This window comes from Centruroides sculpturatus, unplaced genomic scaffold, assembly GCF_000671375.1.
Source record: "Centruroides sculpturatus isolate CEXI.00-Female unplaced genomic scaffold, Cexi_2.0 scaffold418, whole genome shotgun sequence".
Taxonomy (NCBI): domain Eukaryota; kingdom Metazoa; phylum Arthropoda; class Arachnida; order Scorpiones; family Buthidae; genus Centruroides; species Centruroides sculpturatus.
In genome coordinates, this window is record NW_019385248.1 from 590,881 (window position 1) to 618,518 (window position 27,638).

At 30.6% G+C, this 27,638-nt stretch overlaps 1 protein-coding gene across 1 annotated transcript in view; it reads right to left on the bottom strand.

Moving 5' to 3' along the window:
• LOC111636711 (protein phosphatase 1G-like) overlaps positions 1 to 16,421 on the bottom strand; it is a gene marked incomplete at its 5' end in the record, with an annotated part of 94,495 nt that extends 78,074 nt beyond the window's left edge. The window contains 2 exons of the mRNA XM_023382015.1: positions 15,193 to 15,378; positions 16,352 to 16,421. Of these exons, the coding sequence (XP_023237783.1) occupies positions 15,193 to 15,378; positions 16,352 to 16,421 (256 nt within the window). The remainder of the gene's footprint in view (positions 1 to 15,192; positions 15,379 to 16,351) is intronic.
• Between the last annotated feature and the right edge of the window lie 11,217 nt (positions 16,422 to 27,638).

Sequence of the window (27,638 nt, forward strand, 5' to 3'; positions counted from 1 at the left end):
AGACCCGACAGTATTTTTTCTAGGATATTAAAGAATATTCATGGTTTTGATGAAAAACCATAATCAGCTGAACCGTCGGAAATGTCGTTCGAAATATTCGATATTGAAATTTAAAAAAACCGCCGGAATATTGTTCGGAAAGCTTAAACTATCGAATTCTATGTACTGCCTGATGATGGTAGTTTTACACTACTGAAAGTGCTAGCGGATAAAACCTTTCTCCAAAAGTCGGATAAATTTCCGTATCCGGAACTCCACTCCTGTAATGCCACTGCACGTAAGTGTTCTAATAATGTTCAACTTCTATATTTTCAACAATACATCTTATCTTGTTAAAAATATCTTAAATTTAACTCTTATTTGCAAAAAAGAGGATTTATTTCGAGCACTTTTCTCTATACATTAGTTACAATTCTTACAAAGTAATAATTATTTGCAAAATAATTCCATATATCTAATTCTAATACTTGTTTCACAATAACTGTTCTTGTAAAGAGTATTGGATGCATGTAAACAAAAGTGCCATACCCCCTTTAAATGTCTAATGTTGATTTCATTTATATTTCCAGTTCTGATCAAAATAGAATATATATTATGGGCCTCATCTCCAACCCTTCAGGAGGAAAAGAGGATCCTTTCTTTCTCCTTACATTTTGCTTCATGCAGCAAACATGTAGCTAGGCTGAAACAAAAGAAAGGAAAAAAATTATTACAGAAATTGCTTTTAGCCCTAGGTATAATTAAATTAATTAAAATATCTATAACCAATGGGCAGATAATAGTAAGGGCTTATCACACCAATGATAATGGGCACAAACACTCTCCTACATGTGGTGATGGCCATCCAAAGTACTTTTCGGTCGGGGGAGTATTGTTCATTTCATTTTGCTCCCAGCATAGAGCTAATACATGAATCGTTTCAATTTAATAAAACAAAAAAGGAGGTGTGCAATAAGATGACTACATAAATATGGAAACCGAAAAACCCAAAATGCATTTCGGAATATTTTCCAGTAGAAAATAATCCCTCATCAGTTGGTATTAACTAACCTCATCTATTAAAGGATGAAATAGATAAAAATAACAGTGATATCTGGTTGCATCATATGTTTTCACCACTTGCGCACCAGATGTGGAAGGTAACACACCTCCTTTGTAACTGCTTCCTATATCTTGTAGTAATGTCTTGCAACTCTGTCATCTTACCGATTTCGATATGTATATAATCTAAACTGTCTGTATAACATTAGTTCATAACTGCAAACCAATAATTGGGCTAACTCATAACTGTTTTTGTATCAGCACCCTGTAAGTCCCACTACTATTCAACGTTGCAAAGAATTATTATTCCTGTCTACATTGATAATGCTTACTGCTCATACAGTCATGGCGACATTTTCATCTTTATATTGTATAGCTTTAGGCATAGTTTTAAGTTTAAATTTATTTTTTTTCACTTTGTATAATTTTTAAGTATAGTAAAACCTTTAGTTAATACCAACTGATGAGAAAATAGGAAAATAGTCTGAAATGCATTTTGGGTTTTTCGGTTTCCATACTTATGTAGTCATCTTATTGTAGTGCACCCCCTTTTTTGATTTATTAAATTTTTTTACTTTGATTCCTGAGCATTTGTGTCCATTATCATTGGTAATATAAGCCCTTACTATTATCTGCCTCACGGTTATAGATATTTTAATTAATTTAAAAGAAAGGAAAATGGATGAGGATGAAACTGTGTGTATTAACATTACACATAGTAAAATGCCTAGCAATCTACCTATTCTATGCATGGAAAGCTAGAACTTCTGTAAATAAGTAATATAAAACCTTCGACACTTTTTCTAGCAATTTCTTTAATCGAACTAATGTTTTCGGCTATATTTAATAGCCTTCCTCAGGTACTACATTATTGGAGTACCTGAGGAATGTTCCAATATTGAGTACCCGAGGATGTTCCAATATTGTAGTACCCGAGGAAGGCTATTAAATATAGCTGAAAACGTTAGTTCGATTAAAGAAATTGCTAGAAAAAGTGTCAAAGGTTTTATATTACTTAATCTACCTACAATAAGTACTGAAAAAAACCAAAATAATTAAAAAAAAAAAAAAAAAGCCAAAGAAAGTTGAAATGAAAACTATTGCTATTTATGTGAAGTTATAAAGAGCAAATTTGGCAACCTAAAAGGAAGAAAGTAGCCTAAAGCTAAGGGAATGCTACTCTTATTTTGCAGCCAAAGTTTATTACTTCTAACGTTTTCGGTCTTGTTAAAAGACCTTTCTCAAGAAAAATAAAGCAAATAAAAATAACAAAATGTAAATCGAACGCTTGGTACAACGAACAAGGTTTCGAATATTTTTGAACTAGCCTATAATCCGTTGCAATTTATGACGTCATTGTGAACTTAACAATGGAAGTACAAAAATCCTAAAAACTACATAAATATCTACATACAAATAGTTACTATCTCTGAACATCACTATTAACTACTTCCCTCAATTATTATGGTTTATATTAAGCTAGAGAACCATGCTGCCGATATTTTTGTGGATTCTCGAAAGTTGATTGCAAGGCCTTTATGCTTTGCTTTACAAATCTGCCATGCTTCCGCGTAATGCTGGTGCTGCCTGTCTCGAACTATCTGCATAAATCTTGCTTGGTCCCATTCAGCCTTGACATCTTGCAGGTCTGCTAAAACGTAGTGGCCAGCGCAGTGCATGGTTGTTCTTTTCTTATATTTGCTTGATGTTCAGCTAACCTGTCTTTGATACATCTTCCTGTTGCCCCTATATACATTAATTTACTATGTCGCCTTGAGTCCATAACTGGAATTTTATATACACCGGGGAGTGTTTTTCTATCCACTACATCCTTATCAGATCGTAAAAGTTGGTAAGTGGTGAGGGTTCTTTTATATAGGATTCTTTTGTTCTGGGCCTTTCCAACATGTCGAAAAATATTATTCAGCAAAGCATTATACTCCATCGTTAAAACTCCTTCCTTATTAGGTAAATTTCTCTTCTTAAGGCGCGTTTTGCTCTTGCTGATAATAGCCTTAATATTAATCCTGTACTTTTTGGCTAAGTTATATATATAATTCAGTTCCTCCGTTCTATCTTTTGTATTGTTACAGTGCAAATAAGCTCTTGCGATTAATGCTCTGAACGCTGCTATTTTATATGCTGGGGGATCGTGAGAGATCCACGGAATAAATATAGGGTTATAGGATGGCTTTCTGTAAACTTTAGTCTTGAAATCTTGTACGCTGTTAATTTGTATATCCAGATCTAAGAAATGTATAGTCTTATCATTTTCTTGCTGTAACTTTATCTCAAGGCCGAATCTGTTGTCATTTATATCCTTTATAAAGCTCTGTACGTTGGGTTTAGTGTTCCAGAAAATAAGTACATCGTCTACATATCGAACATACATTATCATTTGTGCTTCATACTTCGGCAACGATGTACTTATTTTACATATGATTGACAGTGTGCTGAGATTAAAGGACAAATACAAAAGAACATTACATTCCATTTGCAAAGCTTGAAAAATGAATTCAATTGCTATTTTCCTGACTGCAAGGACAAAGGTATTCGGAAACTGATTTGCAATGCTTTCATAGTCAACATTTCTGAGGTGCCAGATGAAATACAAGAAGAGTTAATTGAAATGCAACATGATATTAACTGCAAGGATACATTCGAGACAGGAATTAATCTTAAAGATTTTTTTTTTTGATTCTGATGAATCCGTGTTGTAGTGTGTCTTTATAAAGCAGCTTAAAGATTTTTGGAGCCAAAAAGCTATTGCTTTCCCTAAAATTTGAGAAATTGCTTTACAGTACCTAACTTTATTTTCAACCACATATTTATGCAAGCAAGGATTCTCAGTGCTTTTGATAATTAAAAATAAACATTGAAATCGGTTGGATGCCAGCGTCGACATGCATTTGCTTTGAGTAGCACCGAACCAAGAATTCAGCAGTTGGTAAAAAGTATGCAGTCACAAAAATTGCAATAAAATAATATAATTAATATAACATGTTCGCAAATAATATAATACTCTTGGTTCCAAATAATTTTCTATGCGCTTAATTTATAAAACAACCTTATAATATAATACAGTAGAGCGTCATTTATCCAAATCAATTGGGGACTGGGGTTGTTCAGATAACTTATTTTTCGGATAACAAATCATGTACAAAAAAATATATTAATTTATCCCATGTTGAAATTTTTCTCCGTTGCGTGTCGCTTCATGTTAAATTTTCATCAATATTAAGCCTAACGAAGACTATTGTATTGTTAAAAATTATTTTTTTTATTTTGTACAAACAAAATAAATATATTGAAAAATATAAAAACAATAAAAAATTATACTTCAGATGTTAATTAAGTATCAAAAACGTAAAATATTTGAGTAGCCCAAGAAATAGCCGAAGATTGCAGCGCCACAGCACTAGCGAAAATTTAAATTTGCCAACTGGAATGCTTTCGGATAAACGACGCTCTACTGTATAAGAACCTATATTATTATCAAATATAATATAAGAACCTATATTATTGTCAAACAGCTCGTGGTCCATGGCAAGACAAAAATTTTGATAAATGGTCCCTCATCACTAAAAGGTTAAGAACCACTGCTCTAGGTTTTTTGCAAATCTCCATATTTTGAGACCTAAACACAAAAAAGTGGAAAAAATTCTATGGATATATATATGTGTGTGTGTGTGTTTATGTCTATTTTGTTTAATATCTCTATATGGGAGTAATAATGAAAAAAACAAAATTTGGCATGGTAGCTTGTGCATTGATATTATTAAATTTTGCTGGTTAAAGGTCGAGGGAGTAAGGAGATAAAGGGATGTCATGCATCATATCTCAAGAGGAGTTGGATTTAAAGAAGATATTGTTTGTCATTAGCATTAGCATTTACAATTTTTTTTTAATGAAACTCATCACTACCCTCAAAATTAAACCTTTTGCCATTTTATAATAATTACAAGTAAAACAGCAAGGCCATATTTGGGACAAGATTGTCTTGGAGAGTCACTACTAAGCGGGATCACTTTGACGCTCGCAGAGAGTCTCGTTCTCATGCTCCAATCTTCTTTGGTATTACTGGTTTTGAGTGTGATCGTTCAAACTTTGTCGGCCTTGGCCACTGCTACGACCATAAGGCCGTCCACGATGCATTTTTGGTGAAATTAATCTATCCAATGTCAAAATTTCTCTCTGTTGCATGTCACCCTGGGTTGAATTTTTGTCAATGTCTAACAAAAGTTTCCTGTTTTTGAAAAAATAATCGTGGCTTTTAATTTAACTTTTAAGTTAGTTTTAATATAAAATTATAACAACTAGCACCATCTAGTTTCAAAAACATTCCGATGAAGAAACAAGATACTTCAGGTCAACCTGTCAAGGTCAGCATGTCATGACCAGAGATAAGTTGAGAATAACACAGGACAGGTAAATAGGTTTTTTTTAAAGATTCATTTGTCAAAATTCAATTTTGCAACATTCACATTTCCAACTTCCCAACGAGAAATGCATGTGCAGATCTCGCACTAGTGCCTGTTTGTAGAAAGAGTGTTGTCATTTTGTATTTTATTTTAACTCGGTTCTTGGTATCCTGAGTATCTACAGGTCTGGTTCTTTTTTATGCAAGCATGATTTGTGCACCTAATACTCTGTGCCAAATTGCAACTCCTGATATGCACTTCATACCTCTAAGCTGGTAGCCAGGATGGTGCTGCAATTTTATAAACAAGACATAGTCTTGTCAAAAAATATAAAAAGTTTTTAAAACAAAATTTCATAACAGATAACACCATATTCATTTTAAAATCCTAAATGTTAGTTCAGGCTGTATTTTATCAAGACATCACTTTGATAAAGATGATTAGGTCAAAATATAATCTCTTTAACTCAGTGTTTACCAATTGAGAAGTTAGCTTCTGCTTCACTGGAGCTTATAATATAAAAATTAAATCTAAATTTATTTGTGATGAAATTTCAATATTTTGTGAAAAACTTTTCATTGCATGTAATAACTATATATGACTTTATTAAAATTTATTATATACAGTCAAAACTTGGTTTTCAAACATAATTCATCCCTAAAAGTTGTCTGAAAACCAATTTGTTCTAAAACCAAAAAAAATTTTCCCATAAGAAGCAATATAAAATGGATTAATCTGTTCCTGACACCAAAACAAAGCCTTTTTTTTTAACGTTTTTAGCTGGATTTCATGCATAAAAATGCCTACAAATGCAATATTCTATATCTATATATATATTAAAAGCAAAATGTTCTGTTACCAAAACTAACACTTTACAAAGAAGTGCTATAAATACTCAAATCTGACTGCCTAGATAAAATATAGCCAAATCAATCAAGAATGACAATTACTTTATCCATACTTTCTGAAATATTATGTTTCATAAAATATATTCTCTACAGCTGAAACTTCTTTTAAATACATAAAAAATATTGCACTGACCTTTAGCATGTTTCTAGCATTTTGGTATAATAAGAAATAAACATTTTCAGCCTCTTTCAGTGGCCAGCATCAGACTTTTAACGAAGAATTTTTAGCTGAACAGTTTAGTTAGTTTCAAAAAGTGTTCTAAAAAGTTTGGCTAAAAACTCAATGTTAAAAGTCTGAAAAAGGCCAAAAACATTTGCTTTTTATTATACTGAATTGCTGGAAATGTGGTAAAGGTCAATGCAATATTTATTTATATTATGCTTCAATTGATTTGATTTCATTTTAATTGAAATTAATTAATTAATTTTGATTTTATTTTTAATTTTAGTTTCAGTTTAATGGTCAGAGTTTTAATTATTATTTTTAGTTTGAATTAACTGGCTAACTAGTATTAATAAATACTAACATTATAATATATATTATATTAATAAATTTTTGTTATTTAATTTAACTTAAGCACATTTAAACACAAATCCTTGGATGCCATTTATATTATGTGGATGCCAAATAACATGGTTTTCATTAACTAATTTGATTTTGATTCAATCGTGGCGTGTACCTAAAACAAAAATAGTATCTTTCCCATATGTGCATTGAAATCTAATTTAAATAGCAATGTCATCAATGATTCGTGTCATGACATCTAATGACACAAGACAATCTCAGAACCAGTAACTTCTGCTGAATTGGTAGTTACTGTTGTTGATTGGTCAAGCTGTCAACTTTAACATAAGAAGTACAGGGAGTTGGCCATCTGTGGAAGGGTCTTATCTTGCTTGTTTGGCAACTGTGGCAAGTATGATTCAAAATTTTTTTCAGGAACCAAATTGTTCAAAAAGCAAGGAGTTCAAAAACCGAGAGTTTGACTGTATTTAATTTCACAATTCTCTTTCCTTCTCATTCTAATTTTATTAATTCATTATATAAACAGAGTTCTATTCATTATTTATATTTGTTTTTATTATTTTATATAAATTTGGTTAAATGAATTTCATTAACTTTGACAATGTTTTTAAAATTTTTATTGTAATTTTATTTTCTTCATAAGGTAAAACAAAATAAAAATTATAAATTGAAATAATGTTTTTGTCTTTTAGGCAATAACTTTATAAATAATTTTATGTATTTTTAAAATGAATAATCACTATTTATTTTTAAAAATAAACACAGTCATTCATTACCATATCATATTGATAAAAAACAAGGTGTCCATAATTTATTCATTTGATTTTCTTCAATTTTAAACAGTTAACAACTTTGAGTTAGCCAACAATTTTTTGTTGGCTAACTCAAAGTTTCCCCACACTTAGCAAATTTCTTAATGAGAAAGAAATTCCAAACTGTTAGATATATAGAAACAAACCAATTGCATACCTATCAAGGTTTCCTGATATCACCCACTTGATTTCTTTCTGTGGAGCTCTGTAAAGGATAAAGTGTATGCAAAAAGAGGACCAGTGTGTGGAATAATAGGACAAGATTGTTGAAGACTATGAACATAGTATCACAGAAAATGTTAAAAAAGTTTTGGAGAGAAACTGAATACAGATTCAATATTCTGAGAGTAACAAAAGAAACATGTGGAAATTTAGTAATAAACCATCAATATCTCAAAGGTTTGTAAAAAGCTTTTTGAGTTAACAATGTATAGTTAACTGTTTTTAGAAATCTGTTATAGTTTCTCTCTATTGAGATTTTTAAATCAGGTGAATGAGTTATGGACATCTTATAATTCAAAATAACAATGTTAAATCAATAATTTGATGTCATTATAAACAAATTAAAAAGTACATAATCCAAAACTACAATATGGTTTGCTCTGTATCTGCAGATTAAAAAAAGTGGAAAAAAATCTGTAAATTTCTTTTTAGAAATTTACAGATTTTTTTTGCAAAGCTTAAATTTTAAATTTTTTGTGATTTATTCTAAGTATTTCTGTTTCAGATCATTGAATAAAGGCAAACTGGAAGTGTTGAAAGAAAAGAAAATGTTATGTTGTTGATGTGTACTATATTGTTAGGCCTATGATGATTGCATCTATACTGAATATATAGACTTTTATTTTATCATTATCTCCTAAACATTACAGTTTAATAATTATTTACATAGCATTAGGTATTATAAGTAATCTATAGATGATTTAAAGTATATAGGATGATAAGAAACAAAACACCTTTTTTTTCTGAGAAATAAATATAATTTGAAAAAACAAACGTTTTCAGCCTAGTTAATAGGCCATCTTCAGGTCAAAAAAATGGAATGTAAATGTTCCATAAATAAAACATAAAAATTATTTAAATCAAAAATTTTACAAGAAAAAAAATAAAAAATAAAAAAAAAATAAAGGAAGAATAAACAAATAAATAAATTATTTAATTAATTAAAACAAAAATAACATAAATCTTCAATGAATTAATTCTGGTCGAAGTTTCTAGTATATTTCTTAACCAAATATTTCCATGCCGATGGTAGGCTCTCCGCCTCTCTCACATTTAAACAGCCTTCTCCTATCCTACTTCTGTATATTTCTATTTTCTCCACCGTCATTGCTAGAGTTGGGGAAGACAGAGGCTTGATGATTGTTGCCTCATCCCATTTAACCTATTTATTTATTTGTTTATTCTTCCATTATTTTTTTTCTCTTGTAAAATTTTTGATTTAAATAATTTTTATGTTCTATTTATGGAACATTTACATTCCATTTTTTCGACCTGAAGATGGCCTATTAACTAGGCTGAAAATGTTTGTTTTTTCAAATTATATTTATTTCTCGGCAAAAAAGGTGTTTTGTTTCTTATTATTTAGTTGCTGAGCGCTTTTGATATTATATAGGATGATATGCAAATACTTTATCATTTTATATAAAGAACTTGAACTTCTGAAAATTTGGGCATCCATGAGGGTCTTGGTGTTCCATGATCCTCATGGAACACCATGTGATTCCCACATGGTGTTCCATGTGATCCACCAATAAGATTCCCACAGATATCAAGGAACAACTGTATTATTCTAAACTATATGTCAAGCATTTAAAATAAATATCTGTTTTGTTAATTTTATTCACACTTAACAAGTATAAAAAAATTACAAATATTTTCATTTTATAGAAAAACAAAATATTTTTATAACTGATAAACTCAACAATAATTTAAAAATAAATAAAAGAAAAAGAAAATATTAAAATTTTATTTTAGCAATTTTGGTGAAATTGGTATTTAGCCATATTTATTTTTCAGAAATCTTTATATAACATTTACAATGTTTTCACAAATTTTTTCAAATAATCAAATTTTAATCCATTAGATAAAAAGTTATCAGAAAAAATTTAATGAACAAGTTATATGAATGAATTAACAAAAAATTCAAACCACATAGGGTTAAATGGTTATTTATGTTACACTCATATACCAAAACGGCTTGTTGAGTGAACAAGTAATCCATATATGTTCCTAAACAACCAAACACTGTAATTCTGCATTTTTTTCACTTATTGATCCTTTTCTGTTATCCAAAATGTGGTAAGGGTGATTTGAAATAAACCTAAAATATTGCAGACAATTTAAAACAATCACAGACTGTTAACTCATATTATTGTATACTATAAGTTCTCTTTAAGATGATAAATAACTGTAGTTAAGAATAAATAATAAATCACAAAGTTTTATTATATGGTAACCAAAGAAATGTTAACTGAAGTAAGATGATATATGTAATTTATATGTAGTTAAAATGTTTTATCTACATCATTAAAAATAGTTAAATAAAAAGGTTTTGTATCTGTTAAATGAGTATCAACTGAAATAAGAATTAAATAAAATACAAGTAAAATGTTTTCAACTAATAATACAACAGTTTTAAAAAATAATAAAAATAAGTCATTATTTATTCTTACACTATTGTTGTGACACTTTACATATACCCTACATACAAATATTTCAAATATAATATACAATATTCTGTAAACAAAAATTGCCACTTTTTGTTATAGTAATATGCTTACAGCAATATATAATGTGAAATTAAATCACTGATCTATTTTCACACATTGACTTGTATGCTGACTTAGACTGAATTCATATTACCATCCAGTGACAGTTTTGATGGCCCAAAGAACCAGTTTATGGTAAATACTAGCTCAGCAAAACAAATATTTATTTATACTTCAGCTGATTGCCATCAAACATTATCCCATGTAGCAAATAGTACATGTTTTACTGAAAAGCTTAATCTAACAGAGTAGAGTTAACTTTGCATAAAACAAAATGAAAATAAAACAAACACAGAATGACAAACTGAAGCATGTATCACTTGGTTCCAGAATGTGTAGTAATGTCAGTTCAGTAATATATATGTGACAATATGACAAGCTTCATCCAACTGGCTAAAGGTGAAGTTGCTTGCCAACTGGCAAAAGTCAAACTAAACTAAATAGCATAAGCAAACAGGAAAATGATGCAGTTGAATGATAACTGCCATTAGATTGTCAAAATTGGTGCAGCAGTGTTAGTTTGAACCCAGCTTTAAAATGGGAAGACTAATCTGTTTCAACTAAGCTGATAGTGGCCCGTACACAACATGATATTACAAAAATCATTGTGATAGGTGAACTACTGAAAAACATCAATATTTATATCAACATAAGCAACACAAAGTGTTATAAACATTCAAAACAATCTCTTTTTATCACTTGCCTTTCTTGTGCTTGTTAAACAATACTTCATGCTCAGCAATCTTGAACAGAACTAAATCTCCCATGATTTGAATTATTACCTGTTTTTAGTTTCATACATTAGTTTTAAAATAAACAAAGTATTATCTTGTTGCTTATTGTGAATAATTTCATATTTAAGGACTCCTATAAATGAATTTTTTGATGAAACTATATTGTTTGAAAGTATATTGGCATTCTTCAACAGTTCTCTTATCAAAGTGATTTTTGTGATGTAATATAATTAATTAACCTATTCGATGTTGAAATTTTTATTTGTTGCCTATGACACCATGTTGAATTTTCATTGATTTTAAGCCTAAATTGTTTTTTAAAACAATAATCGTGTTTACTGTATCATAAAAAATTATTTTTTTTGTGTTTCACAAACAATATATATATATATTGAGTAATATAAAAACGAAAAAAATTTTATTTTAAAAGTTTGTTTTAATATAAAAATTGTGATGCGAAGTGACATCTAGTATCAAAAACGTTCCAATGTAAACACGGAAATATTCGGGATCACCTACGCAGGTCAATGAGGTCAACCTGAAAATTTTCGGGATCAACGTAGGACAGGTTAATATGATATAATCTTCATTTTTCTGTATATCTTCCCTGGAGAAGTCAGCATGCCAGTTTAAGTGAAGTTATAATGACATTAATTATGTGTTTTAATGTTGCAACTCTTCTTAAACAGAATTAATTTATTTTGTTGTACCAGTATTATAAACCAAATTTTATTTTTCTGTAAGCAACACTTGGTAGCGTCAGGAGTTGTATGTGTCAATTTTAATGGATCATGAAATGTTTACAGATAAGATAGCCTTAGTGCCCTAATGATGTATTCACCAACAAAGAGTTAATAGTTGAAGTTTAAGTTAACCAATTAGAACTCATCTAACTAAAAAGTAAAATGAATCCTGATTGATTGATTTCAACTTTGTCTCTCAACTCTTAGTTGGTGATTACAGCTGTAAGAGGGAAAAACTTAACATAATTTTAAAAAAATATATTTCTTTTCAGACTATACATATAATTGAGTCCAACTTCTCCTGCCCTTTGACATGCTTGTGAAGGCAATAACAAATCTACGGCAGAACTGACCTTTTATTTTAGGCTATTTGTCTGCCATCAAATGTAAAGTTAAAAAGTCCTCTAGTGGTAGCAAACACAATTATAAAATTAATAAATACATTTAAAAAGGTTCTGCCATAGATGTGTTATTGCCTCCACACAGTGGTGATATTCGAAATATTTAACAAAGGGTTCGCTAACAAACTTTTTCCTTAACCTAACCCCAAGCCCGAGATATCTCGGGCAAGTTACATAGCGCTACATAAAACTCGGGCGTTTGGTCCCCCTAAAAGTTTTGTTTTTTTGGCTTTTTGGAATGTTTTTTAAGTCTCCAAATTTTTTCAAAAATTTTTTCCCGCGCGAAAAAATTTTATCGCGATTTTAATTTACCTTTAATGACGCACGATTCACACTTAATTGCTTTTTAATTGTTTTTTAATGGGAGTTTGATATCAAATTTCATTCATCGTTCTAAAGTTGTAGCGCACGGATTTTACTTCGGTAAAGTTATTTAAAGCTAGTTTCTGATGTCAAAAACGACCTCCGATAGTTTCTAAATTTTTTTAATTAATAGATTTTATTATATATAAGTTTAATTAAGTCGGGGGGGCGGAAATCGCAATAAAATTTTTAATTTTTTAAAAATATTTAAAAATATACGGCCAACTAGTATTCACCCTACTATAAACCTATCGCCTCCCGAGACTTCTATGAGAATGTCCCGGAAAATCGGACTCCAGCTGTGTTCAAGGTCATCCAGCTGTTTAAACAATGACTCATCAGCGTAAGATTTCACAGAAAGACGAGACAAAGGAAAATAAAATCTGAAGCTTTTTCTTCAAAATTAACGCATTTCTTTCGTTTTTTCAGTTTTAAGTATTTTTTATGTTTAATTACATTAATATCAAAAATTGCTAGAGTCCCAAGGAGTTAATTGCTTTCCCTATGACTTTTTCTCAAGAAAAAACTTTTTAAATCGTTTATTTTATCATTAGGTATTATTATAATAAGAGACAGATGTCATTGTTTCTCGAAATACAATATCTTTTTTATTTCGCTGTCGATAGCCGGACACGTGTTCCGCAGCCATCTTGTATTTTCTCGCGCGCGTGGGATTGTGGGATCCCTCGTATGACTGGATCTAGTTTCAAGAACTCTCTTGAGTCGATCGCGATTAAATCTCGTTTCAGTCGAGATTGAAACGGTCGATGGAGGTTATATGCGAACGGCGACAAGTGGAACATGGCGAACGGGGTATAAGGCTCTAGTTTAGTAGTGTTACAGAGTATAATACGTATATTTTAATATATTTTTTAAAAGAAACAAAACCGCTGAGAAATGTTACGTGTGTTTAACAACGGGTTCGGAAAACTTTGAAAATGTTAACAACAGGTTCAGCCGAACCTGTGCGAACCCGCTGAATATCACCACTGCCTCCACAAGCATGTCAAAGAGCAGGAGGAGTTGGACTCAATTGTTTGTATAGTCTAAAAAGAAATATATTTTTTCTAAATGTGAATTCGTCCTGGCAATTTTTTAATTGACACAATTTATTTATTCATTCACCACTCAAATTGAATAATATTTTTTGCTATTACAGTTTGAGAACTGTTTATCTGAAACACTTGGGACTGGAAGTAATTTGGATTTTTGAATATTTGTATACTTTCTTCTGATTTGATTTGATATATATTAGTCTCACTTGACTTCTTTTTTTTATATCACTTATTTAGAATTTTTATTAATTTTCGATAAAAACAAAAACTTTTCACACATCTATGTGAATATATTTTTTAAACATATCTGTGGTATTGTGTGAAAATATTTTTAAACAATATTCAATACAGATATGTTAAAATAATTTTATTCACACAGATGTAAATTGATCTGTTTAAAAGAAAGAACTCAAACTTATTTCAATTTTGAATGTGTTCTGGTAAATATACATTATGTAGGTAAACTGGCATACCAGTTTACACCAGATGTGAGAAACGTAATTTCTGGTCTCTCTTATTTAAACTGGTATGTGATTCAATGTGCAAAGATATTGTATTAGAGTTCAGACGAAATGGTTGTTGCACTTTGCAGTCAAAAAACCTAAAACATCTGAATGATTAATAATATTAAAATTTCAAGAGTGAATTCATTGCAGATTTAAAATTGTTCTTTGTTTAATTCTCAGCTTATATAGTCCAATTACATTGACACTTAAAATTATTGCTAACACACTCCTAGAAGCAAATTGACCTCTATCAATATCTAGAATGATAATATGAAAACCAGATGGAGACAATTGTCACGACAAGATCATCATAAGCAGCCAGGCTGCACTAACATTAACATAGTGCTAATAATATTGAGTATATTATTGATATTGAAGTTTATAACAGTATAATTTCAATTTGTATTGATGAATTAATAATTAGATATTTTATTATGCATTTCTAATTTTAACTGCATTCATTAAACTAAACTGTTTTATATGAAGCAGTGAAAAATAATATCTATTTTAGATTATCAGAAATGTTCAGGTAGATAGTAAAAGGCAATAATTTACTTACTATTTATTAAAAGTTACACAAAATGCACAATTATTACAAAGTTTACAGTTCTATTCAATAGAGAGGTTGTGGCCGACGTTTTCATCGCGAAAACGTGTACGTCGGACATTCGGTGCCGCCTTCCTGTAAGCCTAGGCGTTTGACAATGGTGTTTGGAATGTCGAGCATGATTTCACTGACTATCCAAACACCATTGTCAAACTTCTAGGCGTACAGAAAGGCAGCACTGAACGTCCGACATACACGTTTTCGCGATGAAAACGTCGGCTGCACCCTCTCTAATAAATATTATAACAATTATATTTCTATTCTAAAATTAAAATTTATCTTAGAAATAATTCTTTACACATACCTGAATCAGAAGCATCACTTGATCCTGAAAGTTGTTTTAACTCTGAAATTACTTCAGGTTTTGTTAATAATGAATCAAATTCTATAAAAGCATCTTCTAAACTTTGTGCTATATTATTTTTATATTGGGGTAAGGAATGAAGAAATTCTGGTAAATGAAGAGAACAGTATTTTGCAACTTCAGCTCCTAAAATTACACAAAATATTTATTTGAACAATTCAATAGAATGTAACATATTTTCTAATGATTTTAATTCAGAATTTCTTAATATTTTTTTTGTTTATTCCATTAAGTCTTTAATGATAAAAACTAATTAAAAGCTTTAATTATTTTAATCTATATTAATTTTTAAAACACTAACACAAATATTTTCTTTGACTAGACCATTTTCAACAGAAAAACAGAATGTTATTGGTTACATTATGTTCTTAAGAAGATTGTTTGCAGTTTATCAGCACATCATCATTAGAAACCATTGACTAATGAAAATGTGACTAATGATAAAAAACTAATATTTCTAGACACCTATTTCTATCGAAATCCAATTATAACAACCATATCCAAGTAATTAAAATGTTTGAATATTTAAATTCAAAAATCCTTAAATTATATATAGAAGTCTAGAAATTACAAATACTGTTGATAGTATGGATTATTCAGAAGTTTTAGACAAAGATATTAGTGATAGTTTTAAAATATGCCTATTATGAACAAAATTCTCAAATTTTGTATCTGTGCAAAATAGTTTCCAAGTATCATCATATGTATAGATGGTTGTGATTTGGGAATCTGATTGTATTTATATTCTTCAAGTTTAAATTTTATTTTATTAAATTTCTAAGTCTCTCTAGATGCATTGAAAGACACGCAGTTTAACATATTATTCATTATCTCAGGAATATGAGACTCAAACATTTTGCTAATTAGCCTACTTATTTTTATTACTAATTTTTATGTTGATATGGATTTAATAATAGTTCAATTATATAAGTAATCTTACCTACAGCACATAATCATTTTTTCTAATGATACAATTTACTCAATAACCAGCTAATAAAACAGAACACTTCTAAAAATTTAATGAATCTTGAGATAAGATTAATTTTATTATAGTTTAAAAAAAACAAAAAAATGCATTTTATTTACTTTAGTAACTTACCTCCATGACCATCATAAACAGCAAAGAAGGAAGTTTTGTCATCATAATCAGGGATACAATTGTGAGCATCCTGAAAATAAAATTATGTATTTTTTTAAAGTTATTTATATACTGTATGTATATTAAACTATTTCTTCAATAATCATATAATTTCAATACAATAATGATTTTTAGTTCATGATTATATCAAAAATATCAAAAACAAAATTATATTATGTTTTAATATATTAAATGGAATTAATATAAATAATATAAATAAATACATTGCATTAAGTAATATTATAAAATATATCTAATATATTTTAATATATTACATTAACATATATTATAAAAATCTAATAATCAGGTACCTGGTTAGTCAACAACATACTTTAGATTTATTGAGGCTCTAAAACATAAATTTAGTTTTGCTCCTGATCATAAAAAAAAACAAAAATAGAGCTAACTAAAAATTTGGTACATAAATCAAATCATATTATATATAGCTAAGTCACATAAATAAAAAAAACTGCTTTTATTCATGTATTGTATTTAATTATTTGTTTTTTTCCTGTGCACTAGTCTTTTAGTCTTTTTGCCACGTTGCCACAAAGGATTGCTGCCTTAGACATTTAACTGTCAGCCTGTCACGATATTAAGTTTTTCAAACCAGAACACTTGCTATATGCAATTTTATAATACTATGTAAGTGCCATGTTGTAATTCAAAAATAAGATTAAAAGTTGAACAAAGAACAAACAATGAACTTTGTGTTAAATTTGGTAAAATCTACCATGGAGACCCTTGAAATGCTTTGGGAGACTTATGACAATATAGACAAATTCATAACAGAAGTGATAATGTGATGAAGAAGAATTGAAGATTGTAGTGGAAAAAAAAAATCTCGTCTTCCAAGCAAGCACTAGACATTTGTAAAGGAAGGAATTCCTCAGTGTAAGAAAGCTTTTGAAAATCCAAAACATTTTGTCTGTTACCATAAACAACATAGCAGAAATATCATTCTACAATCCATGCCAGTTAAAAATATATTATCAGAAGAACAGAATAGAATTACTTTGTTAAACATCCACAGATATTAATGTCTCCAATCTGAATTTGAATGAATTTTCCAATTTAGACAGAACACAAATGAGCAATTATTTATTGTGACATCATCACAATGCTGGGCTGCAATTTTTAATCATATTTTTAATTTAGTTAATTTAAAATATATGCTCTCCATCTCAAATTAGCAGTGTCTTGCCCCTGTACATCATACTTTTCCTGCTAGCAATAGTTGTGCTGCCACCTATATAGCTTCTTTCAGAGGAACATTTTTTTATTGAAATAGCACAACTTCCAGTTCATACTTTAAGTTCATATATAGTTAATCAGGGCCTCCTGCCCTAAGCTTTCTATATCTGGTCTTGACTTTCATCTATCTAATGCCATTCTTGAGATTAAGGAAGGACAGACTGACTGATGGATGACAGTGGAAATTTATAGGTTTGTAATTTTTTTGAAATTGCAGCCCAATTATTACTATATTAAAACAATGTATTGTATATAACTTGTATCATTCAATTCCTCTTTAGTCTGCTATATTGTGTTACTCTATAAAACTGCCATATATGGTAAAAATCAATAAACAACCTTATGAAAAAATAAATCCCACTCTTAATCTTGTGCATGGGACTGGATGATTTTTGAACTTTATTGGCAGTATTTCTTAAGATTGAATGTTTTATTCTGTTTGACAATTAAAAGTACAAGTGAATCACACAGTTAATATAAAATAAGCACTATCTATTTTATAAAGTTTTTCATTTTAATTAATTTACATATATGCAAAAGTGATTTTGTAGATCATACTTTATATAATATGCTTTCTTCAACCAAAATTTACTTAAACAACAGGCAATCCTAGACTATGAATAACATATAATCACTATAAATCTTACTAGAATAGTTTTTTACTAGTCTTTTCTAAATTATAGTACAGGTAACCCCCGTATAACACAGTAGTTACGTTCCAAAAAATTGCTGTGTTATGCGAATCCGTGTTATGCGAAACAAAGAACTAGTATGAAAAGGAGGGTTAGGTTCCAAAAATTAAAAAACATGCTACTATATTTTCATAATTAAGATAAATATCTTTATTAAAATTTTCTTAAGTGATACATATTAATATAAATTAAACAATGTTTGTCATCACTAAAAGCACTATTAACCGAGAGCATTTTATTTTCGGCAAGTTATCGTTATCCTCTAAGCATTTTTTTGCATTATTTTCAGATTCATGCTTTACCTTTTGCAAAAAGTGTATGTAATTTTAGATTGCTTGCTTCTAGTTAAAAGATCTTTATAAATTTCCTTATATGGTGCTAAGCACTTATGGAATAAGAGAAAAGCGTCTGGCAACACCAGAAGCAGAAGCGTCGAGATCTGGCAACACCAGAAGCAGAAGCGTCGAGATCTGGCAAAACTGAAACAATTTTCACGAAGGACCATGTGTATGGAGACGAGAAAAGAAAATTTACACACTGAAGTACTAATAGTTCACGAAAATAATAATTTTCATGAACTATTAATACTTAAGTATGTAAAAATTTATTACATTATTATTGTACGAGGGTTTTACCCATTTCTTGAACCGTGTCAGAGTGAATCCGTGCTATAAAAGTACCGTGTTATATGGGGGATGGTACCAATTCTCGAACCGTGTTAGAGTGAATCCGTGCTATACAAGTGCCATGTTATATGGGGATTACCTGTACACTGTAAATTACAAAATTATGAAAGGACTAACACAAGTAAACTGGAACTATATACTAAACACAACAATTAACACCTAAATGCTAATTCCAGCACTGAATGAACAAAAAAATTTTAATGCAAGTTTTTCACATGTGTTCAAACAATAAAGATGCTTGTTAAAGAAGCTCAGTATTTGGTCTCATTTTATTCCAAAAATTTTAACACATGGGTTTGTGACAAATGCAACTATTGAATTTCATAAACGTTAAAAATATACAGTGGCAATCATGTTAATTGCATCATTTTTGAAATGCAACTCAAAGTATTCAACAGATGTGAAATGTTGCATATTTTAGCTTTTAAAATAATGACTGTAATTTATAATGATAACATAATTGAAATTTGATATATAGTACACAAAAAAAAAACAAGAAGAATATATGTAATAAATGGCATTTTTGGTTTAATGTTACATTAAACTTAAGTGTTATTTTACACTATAGCCTCATCAATACTGTTAATAAGCACTGTCATGTTACAAAAAATTGTTATTCAAAGCAAAAGTAGGCCTGAAAAATCACATTAACAGTTATTTCTTGTGTAATGGGATTCTAATAGTTTTTACAATCCCTTTGAGCTTTAACCTTTTTCAGTCTGAGTTACTAATTTTAAGTTATTAAATTATATTTTCTAACCCCCATTAAAAAAAACTTAAATTTTTATACTAGCATAATTTTATTACTATCGATAAAAGAATCATTCAAAAAGTATTTTAACAATAAATGATTTTCACTTAATATTTATAAACTTTTCAAAATTTATTCGTAAGAAATTTTCAAAATAAATGAATTTTATTCATCTGTTATATTTATTTGGTGTATAAATATGACTCTGCCTTTTTTTAATAGACAGTGTTAGTAGTACTGCTTGCATGCAACTGAATCTGACAACACTTTTATTTGAAAGGAAATTTGACAGCATTCTTTAAAAATCATCTGACATCTGTTTAAGCTGTAAATAATAATTATTTTTACCTCATTAAAAATGACATTTTGTGCCAAAAAACAGCATTTGTAGAAAGTTTTGCTTTATTATTTTATTGAAAAGAAAACTGCAGCAGAAACATACCATTTGCTATTGGAAATGCTCCATCGAATACAACTTGCAAAGAGTGGTTTCAACAGTTTAAAAATAATGATTTTGATACATATGACAAAGAGCATGGAAAACCACCAAAAAAATTTCAAGATGAAGAATTGGAAGCCTTACTGGATGAAGATCCTTGCCAAACACAAATTAGAGTTGGCTGCTACATTAAATGTTATCCAACCATGCATTTTCCAATGTCTACATGCAATGGGAATGGTTCAAAAGCAAAGAAATTGAACCATATGAATTGGAAGAAAGGGACACTGAATGTCAAAATATCATATGTGAATTATTGCTTCAAAGATCAAAAAGAAGATTTTGTCACTGAAGATTAAAAATGGACTCACTTCAACGTTCCTAAATGAGCAAAGGCATGGGTGTGTTCTGGTGAACCAGATCCATCAATGCTGAAACAGACTATTCATAGAAGTATGGTTATGTTGTGTATCTGGTGGGAGCAAAAAGGTGTAGTATATTATGAGCTGTTGTAACATCAGTGCTGAACGTTACAAACAATAGTTAATCAAACTGAACAAAGCATTAAAGCAAAAATATCCAGAATATGCCAAAAGACACAACAAGGTTATTTTCCAACATGACAATGCTTGCCCACGTGTTGCAAGACCAGTCAAGGAAACTCTAAAACCACTTTGCTGGGATGCATTCCCCCACCAGCTATAGTCACCAGATATCGTTCCTTCAGATTACCATTTGTTTCAATCCATGTACAGCAATCTTTCTGGAAAGTGGTTCAGCTCTTATGAGGATATCCAATATTGGGTTCATGACTGGATTACTTCAAAACAACCAGACTTCCTTCATGGAATCTGTTTGTTGCCTGACAGATAGGCAAATGTAGTAGCTTCTGATGGAAAATACTTTGAATAAATCTTTCTTTCATTTTAAAAACAAACAAATGTTTTTTATTTAATAGGAAAAGGGTAAAGTCATATTTATACACTGAATACATCATCTATTTACACTAGAATAATAGGCAAACAACATAAAAGCTTTGCATATACCCCCATCATTAACATTTACTTGTCTCCTTATCCTACAAACAAAAACCAGTAGAACATAACACTCAAATGAAAAAGAACAAAAAGAACATTTGAAAACATTTTTTGAACATTCTTTTTGTTCAAAGACCAGTGATTTGACCCAGGGGCAAAAACCAGTTTGCTTGCACTAATCACTCAGTAGAGAATTTTCAATGAAACCAATATCTGGCAATTCCATTTTAGTTCATATCATTTCTCATTTTTTGCTGACTTAGCATTTTTTATTTGGTTCATTTACTCTCTTAGTGTTCCTAGTATGTATACATTTATGCATGATGGTGGAATATTTATATGCATGTTAAACATCATTTACAGAATATTTAAGCATAACTGCAGATTAGTGTAACAATAAAAAGCCATTATGGTTATACATTTGTCAAAAATTAATATATATTTGAGTTGAAAGAACATTTGCTTTAATATTTTGAATGATACAGCTGGCAATGTACTTGTGCTTTAGAAGAGAATTAAAAATTTGAATTCTGTTTAAGCCAAAAGTTTTAAAATATATCTAAATATAATTAAAAATTAATCCAAATTTAATTATTATTTATATTATTAATAACTACTTCATTCTGACAAATACAGTAAGACCCCGCTTAATATGGGGTCTTACTGCATTCCTAGACGACAAAGCACTAAACGAAACAGCATTAAACAAGGTCATTTTAACACAGAGTAAATAGGGAAAGGGAAACACACGACCAATAATAAACAGATTTTACTTTAAGTTGTTTTTATATTAATTTGCATTATAATATGTGTTAAATAACACAAACATATGCACATAGAAATGTAAAGTTCATTTTTTGTGATGAAGGTCCTGGCTTTTATAAATTCTTTTTTTTTGCAATAAAGTCTTGTAGTTTCATTTGTTGCTTTTTTCTTTCCTTAAGCAAATGTCGATAGCAAGAGATCGCATCCAAAACACCTTGTTTTGCTTTTGCACTTATTTCAAAATCTGAATCATTCACTACAATTTCATCAATGATTTCAGTTATTGTTACCAAACTTTTACTAAGGAAATCTGTAGAGAAATGCTTTTGGTTCTTCGTTTTCAGAATCACTATTTTCCAGTTACATGAATTCTTTGTTCTGCTAGTTCTTGAAGGTTGTCGTTGGTAAGGCTCTCACCAGAAACCTGCAGTAACTCCTCAATATCCTGCTCATCTACATCACCTAGTCTAGCTATATCGATTAGGTTGACAATTTGGTCAACCTAACGATACAGCGATAGGCTCTTCTCATTGAGAATACTTGGATACTTTCAGCCATAACTTATTCCACACTTTGTTCATGCATTTATCAGTTCTTGCCAAGCAAAGTTGATATTGCCTATGGCATCCATGATGCTATATTTTTTCCAAAATTGCACAAAACAAACATAGATTTAAGGGAAGTACAGCGCTATGAAGAATTGCCATCTTTTTCTGATTGGTCCATGTTCGTAAATAATCGTATTATATACAAATCAATGAAAAGCCACGATAATTTAAATCGGCATAAATTTTGAGCTGTTTTTTTAGGCTTCGAGCAGAACACGTTATATCAAATCAATGTTAAATTAGGCAGTGTTAAGCAGAGTCTTACTGTATTATACTTCTTAAAGATAATTCCTAGTTTAAGAAAATTAAGCTGGATAGATAGGAATAGAAGAATAGACAGTATGAATGTAGGAATGCAGGTGGTGGGTGCAATGAGTAAATTTGCCATGAATAAAAGGATGTCCAAAGAGGCACAAATAGTTGTGTACAGGAGTGTTCTGGTGTCTGTGTTCATGTATGATAGCAAAACTTGGGTATGGCAAAAGAGTCACATTACTACATGTTAGATGAGGTATTTGAGAGGAGTGTGTAGCAAGCATAACAGACTATGTAAGAAATGAGCAAGTGATGGAAGAATGCGGGGTAAAAGAGAGTGGTTCAAAAGGTGTGTAAATCAGATATACAATGGTTTGGCCATGTTGAGAGAATGAAAAAACTGTTGAAGAGACTACAATGGGAAAGCTAGGAAGAAATCATGGTAAGGGAAGGACTAGAAAGTCTTAGTTGGAACAAGTGGATGAGTATATAAGATGTTGAGTCAGAAAGAGAATGTGAAAAAGTTTGCTAGAAGATGCATGAATATGTCTGAAGTAAAAGAGGTGTGTCTAGAGCAGTGTTCCACAACCTTTTTCTACTCACGGCACACCAAAATGTTATTACCCTCAAAAACATATGATATGATACTATTAATAAAATTTCGTAGTGCCATAAACTTATTATTGAGTTTTGTGAGTTACACTCGGTTGACACCGATGGCTGTGTACTATGCCAGACAAGAGTCAAGACATAACAACCAAAACAAGACAAAAATGAAATAAGTGTGTCAGTGTGTGTCTGTATTCAAGAATTTCCTAACAATATTAAATGCATTCAATGTAGTGGCCTTTGTAGTGTGATGTATGTGTTTCAATTTTAACGTTCTCAGGCTTTTGTGTAGTATGTGGTATGGCACCTGTAGAGGAGAGAATGACAGGTACAATAAGCACCCTATCTATCCTCCAATAGATGCTTTATTTCCTGGACGAGTTCTGTGTACTTGCTGATTTTTTCACTGTATGTGTTTTGTACGTTGTGAATGTTTGGAACAGATATGTCTATAATATATGTGATTTTATTGTGTTTGTGAATGAGTGTGATCAATGCCGTAACTAGCCATTCCTGTGCCCTGTGCAAGAATTTGCATTTAGCCCCCTTAATTAATTAGGTTTGGAAAAATAATTAAACAAATACATGCATTTTGGGCCCCCTTCCAAGTGGACCCTGTGAGGGTGCACCTGTTGCACCTGCCTAGATATGGCACTGAGTGTGATGTCTGGTCTGTTGTGGTAAACTGTTTTATCTATGATTATGGTTGTCATAGTACATTTTGTGCGTGTTGATTTCCAATACTGTCTGTTGAACATATTTGTAGTATNCAACAAACAGCCTAAAATGATGCACAGTTTAGCACGTGTTGTTCTCCTACACAATGCGACAAAACAATTCACAAATACAGAATCAATACTACCACCAGATGGCGAAGTATAAGAAAGTAGTAAACTCGAAATAAAATTTATGTAATTTATAATATTTAAAAATTTTATTACTTGAACAAATCTTACGTAATGTTTTACAAATATATTTTAGATAATAGTTGCGTTAATAATATCATTATAATTTTCTAATTATATGAAAAGTTATAAAAAAAAACCGCGTTACTGAAGCGGATAGGTTCTTTTTTCATATTTTAACTTTACGTTAGGCAAAGGGGCTCCTTAGCTTTTTGTTTTCTGAACAAATAAAATACGTACAATGTTTCTTGAGTAATAAAATGCAGTCTTAAAAGTTTTGTTTCCTGTCAGTTCTGTTAATTTTATAGGGATATGAATCACTATGGGCCACTAAAGTTTTCACCCGACCCGGAGAAAAATTTCCAGTTCTTTCATCTCGTCTATCCCGCACGTTGCTACTAGGGTTTCTTTCCCGGATCCCGTTTTCCCGGGATTCTCGCCGTTTATTCCCTACGAGAAAAATCCCGGGAAATTTTATTTTCCCGGGAAATCTCGCATTTCAATAATAATTTACCATGTCAGGTTTTCTTTCTATTATTTATCTATTATTTATGAAAAGTTGCATCTTGAAGACTCATCTAAGAGAGAAATTTTGAGGTTTCTTGCTGCATATTATTACCTATGTTTTACAAGTCTCTACTTGTTAGTTCATGTAATATCTATGTATTGTGTTTGCGCATCATTGAACAGCGAAGACTTGCTGAAAGTAAATATCACTCATCGCACTTTAGTTTATTTTTTATTTCATCTTTAGAAGTAAAATAGTATTTTTTTGTAATCATTAAAACTCCCAATGAAACACTTTATTTTACTTTCATCTTATAATATAGGAGAATATAAATTAATTGAGCCTAACGTATCCGTATTGGTGAGATTGGCCCTACACTTTTAGTTACTTTACTAGAAAATAAATTAAATTATTCAAATTTATGATATTCCTGTATGATCTTTTTTATTCATATAAAATTCTATTTTACTATCTCATCCCGGAATTTCCCGGGATCACGGGAAAAGAAATTATTTTTCCCGTAATCCCGCTGGAGGCAAATTTCCCGGGAAATGAGAAACCCTAGTTGCTACCTTACAGAAGAAAAATATCATATCTGCCCCTTAAAATTATCGTATTTTACTTAAAATTATAGAGGCCATCTCAATCCGTTACACTTACGCCCTCTATTCGTCAGGTCGAAAAATCCTCGGAAATTTTTCGGGAGTGTCCGGATATGTCATGCCCCGTCCCTCACCACTCGGCCGACCCATTATGGGTTTGCTAAAAGAGAACCCCTTAGTGCCCACAGAGTGGAAAGAATTTACAACAAAAACATTTTTAGACACCATTTTACATGAAGTTTTCACGACTCCCCCCTTATATGTGCAAAACCAAACTCTGAATAAATATAATATAAATACGTTTTCTCATAAAATTTCAGCATATCAAACATCAACAAATATATGACACATTCCTTTCTTTACATACTTATTTTATACGCATAAACTTTACTTTTTCTAAACTTTTGCGACACTCTAAAATTTATAGTCCACCCTGAGTGGCGCGATCCCATATAGAGGGGTTTCAAGGTCGCATGTTACGTGATAAAACACACGCCCCTTCTCAATGTTTATAATCTAGCTTCCGCTTGCGTGGTTTATTATTTGACAGGTTGGAGCGCTTTTTTAGGACTATGACAAAGAATTGAATGTGAAGAAAGTTACCACATTTCTTCTCATTCAATTCTTTTATTTCATATATTGAGCTTTAACTGGATTATTGTAAATTAAAGACAAAAAAAACCTATTCCAGCAACTATTTTTTATTTTATCTAACGCTTTCGACTATCTGTGTAGCCATTGTCAGGATCGAACACTTTGAATAGAATATTTGAACGTTTACGTCTATACACTTTTTACTAACTGCACTTACAAATCTAAATACATAAAATTACTTGTCCTAACTGACTGAGTGATTCATCATCGCCCAGAGCAAACCGCTGAACCTAAAGAGGTGAAATTTGGTATACAGTTAGGGTACGTCATGAAAACTTCGAAATTCCCTCCGCGGGGGAGAGGGAGAGGATTGGGGCTTAACCGGAAGAACGGCTTCTACTGTACTATTTTAGATGCGATTTTTTGTTTTCAACTACGTTTAGTCTTCATTGAGTACTTAGGTGTATTAAATTGATAACATTTCAGACAATGTTATAAATATTTTTATATATTTCGATTTTTTTTAACCAAATGTTCGAACCGTTTTAATTCGAATTTGTTATTGCATATTGGTTCGATTATAGAACGATTGTAAACGTTCCATAAAATTGATCAAATTGAAAACAGTTCGTTTGATTCACAGCAATTCTCATCATTCTCAGTGGTAGGTGTTATATAGCAATTACTATTGTTGTTGAAATACTGAATATAAATGGGGTTTGCTTGCAAAATCCGCGCGGGCGAAGTCGCGGTTAACAGCTAGTAAATAAATAAACCTTAAAAACCTTTAAAATGCAGTCTTTTTATTTCAGCATCTAACGTCTTCGGCCAATTAACTGACCGAAAATGTTACATGCTTAAAATAAAAATACTGCATTTTAAAGGTTTTTAAAACTTATTTGTTTACGTCTCTAAACCACATCCCTTACTGTATAGTCAGTGAAAATTTCTTCTGAAGAACTACTTGATTCGAAGAATTTATAAAATTTATTTTAAACAAAATTATTATTTGATTCGCTTTTGTGGAGCGTGCTATCAGATCGGCTTGACCAATCTTGTTTCTATTTAAACTTAAATAGAACTGCTGTATTTTTATATCATAGTCAAAGTTCAAAAGATGGTTTTCTGGCTAGCTACTCCCGCAGTCTGACATGACGAGATGCTGTTTTATATGAAGAAAAAGTTTCATTATGTCAGGGTTTCGATCCATACGAATCCAGCATTTTGCCGAAGCTGATCCATAAAAAGCCAGCATCTTCGTTGTAGATCAAGAGTTATGGCCTAAAGTAGAATCTGGTGACATCATAAACTATTTGGTTTTGACGACAAATTGCACTTTTTCACAAATGAAAGCTTACAAAACTTTAGAGGCCCATAACTATCTTAGGGTGCGACTATGCATACGCGAGCGAGCGAATTTTTCGAGAGAGCGAGAATATGTAGCGAGAAGAGGCGAGACGCGATAAATATCAAAACATGTCAGATATGTGCGAGAACCAGAAATTCGCTCTCGCCAGCGTTATTTCTCGCTTCTCGTTTGTGC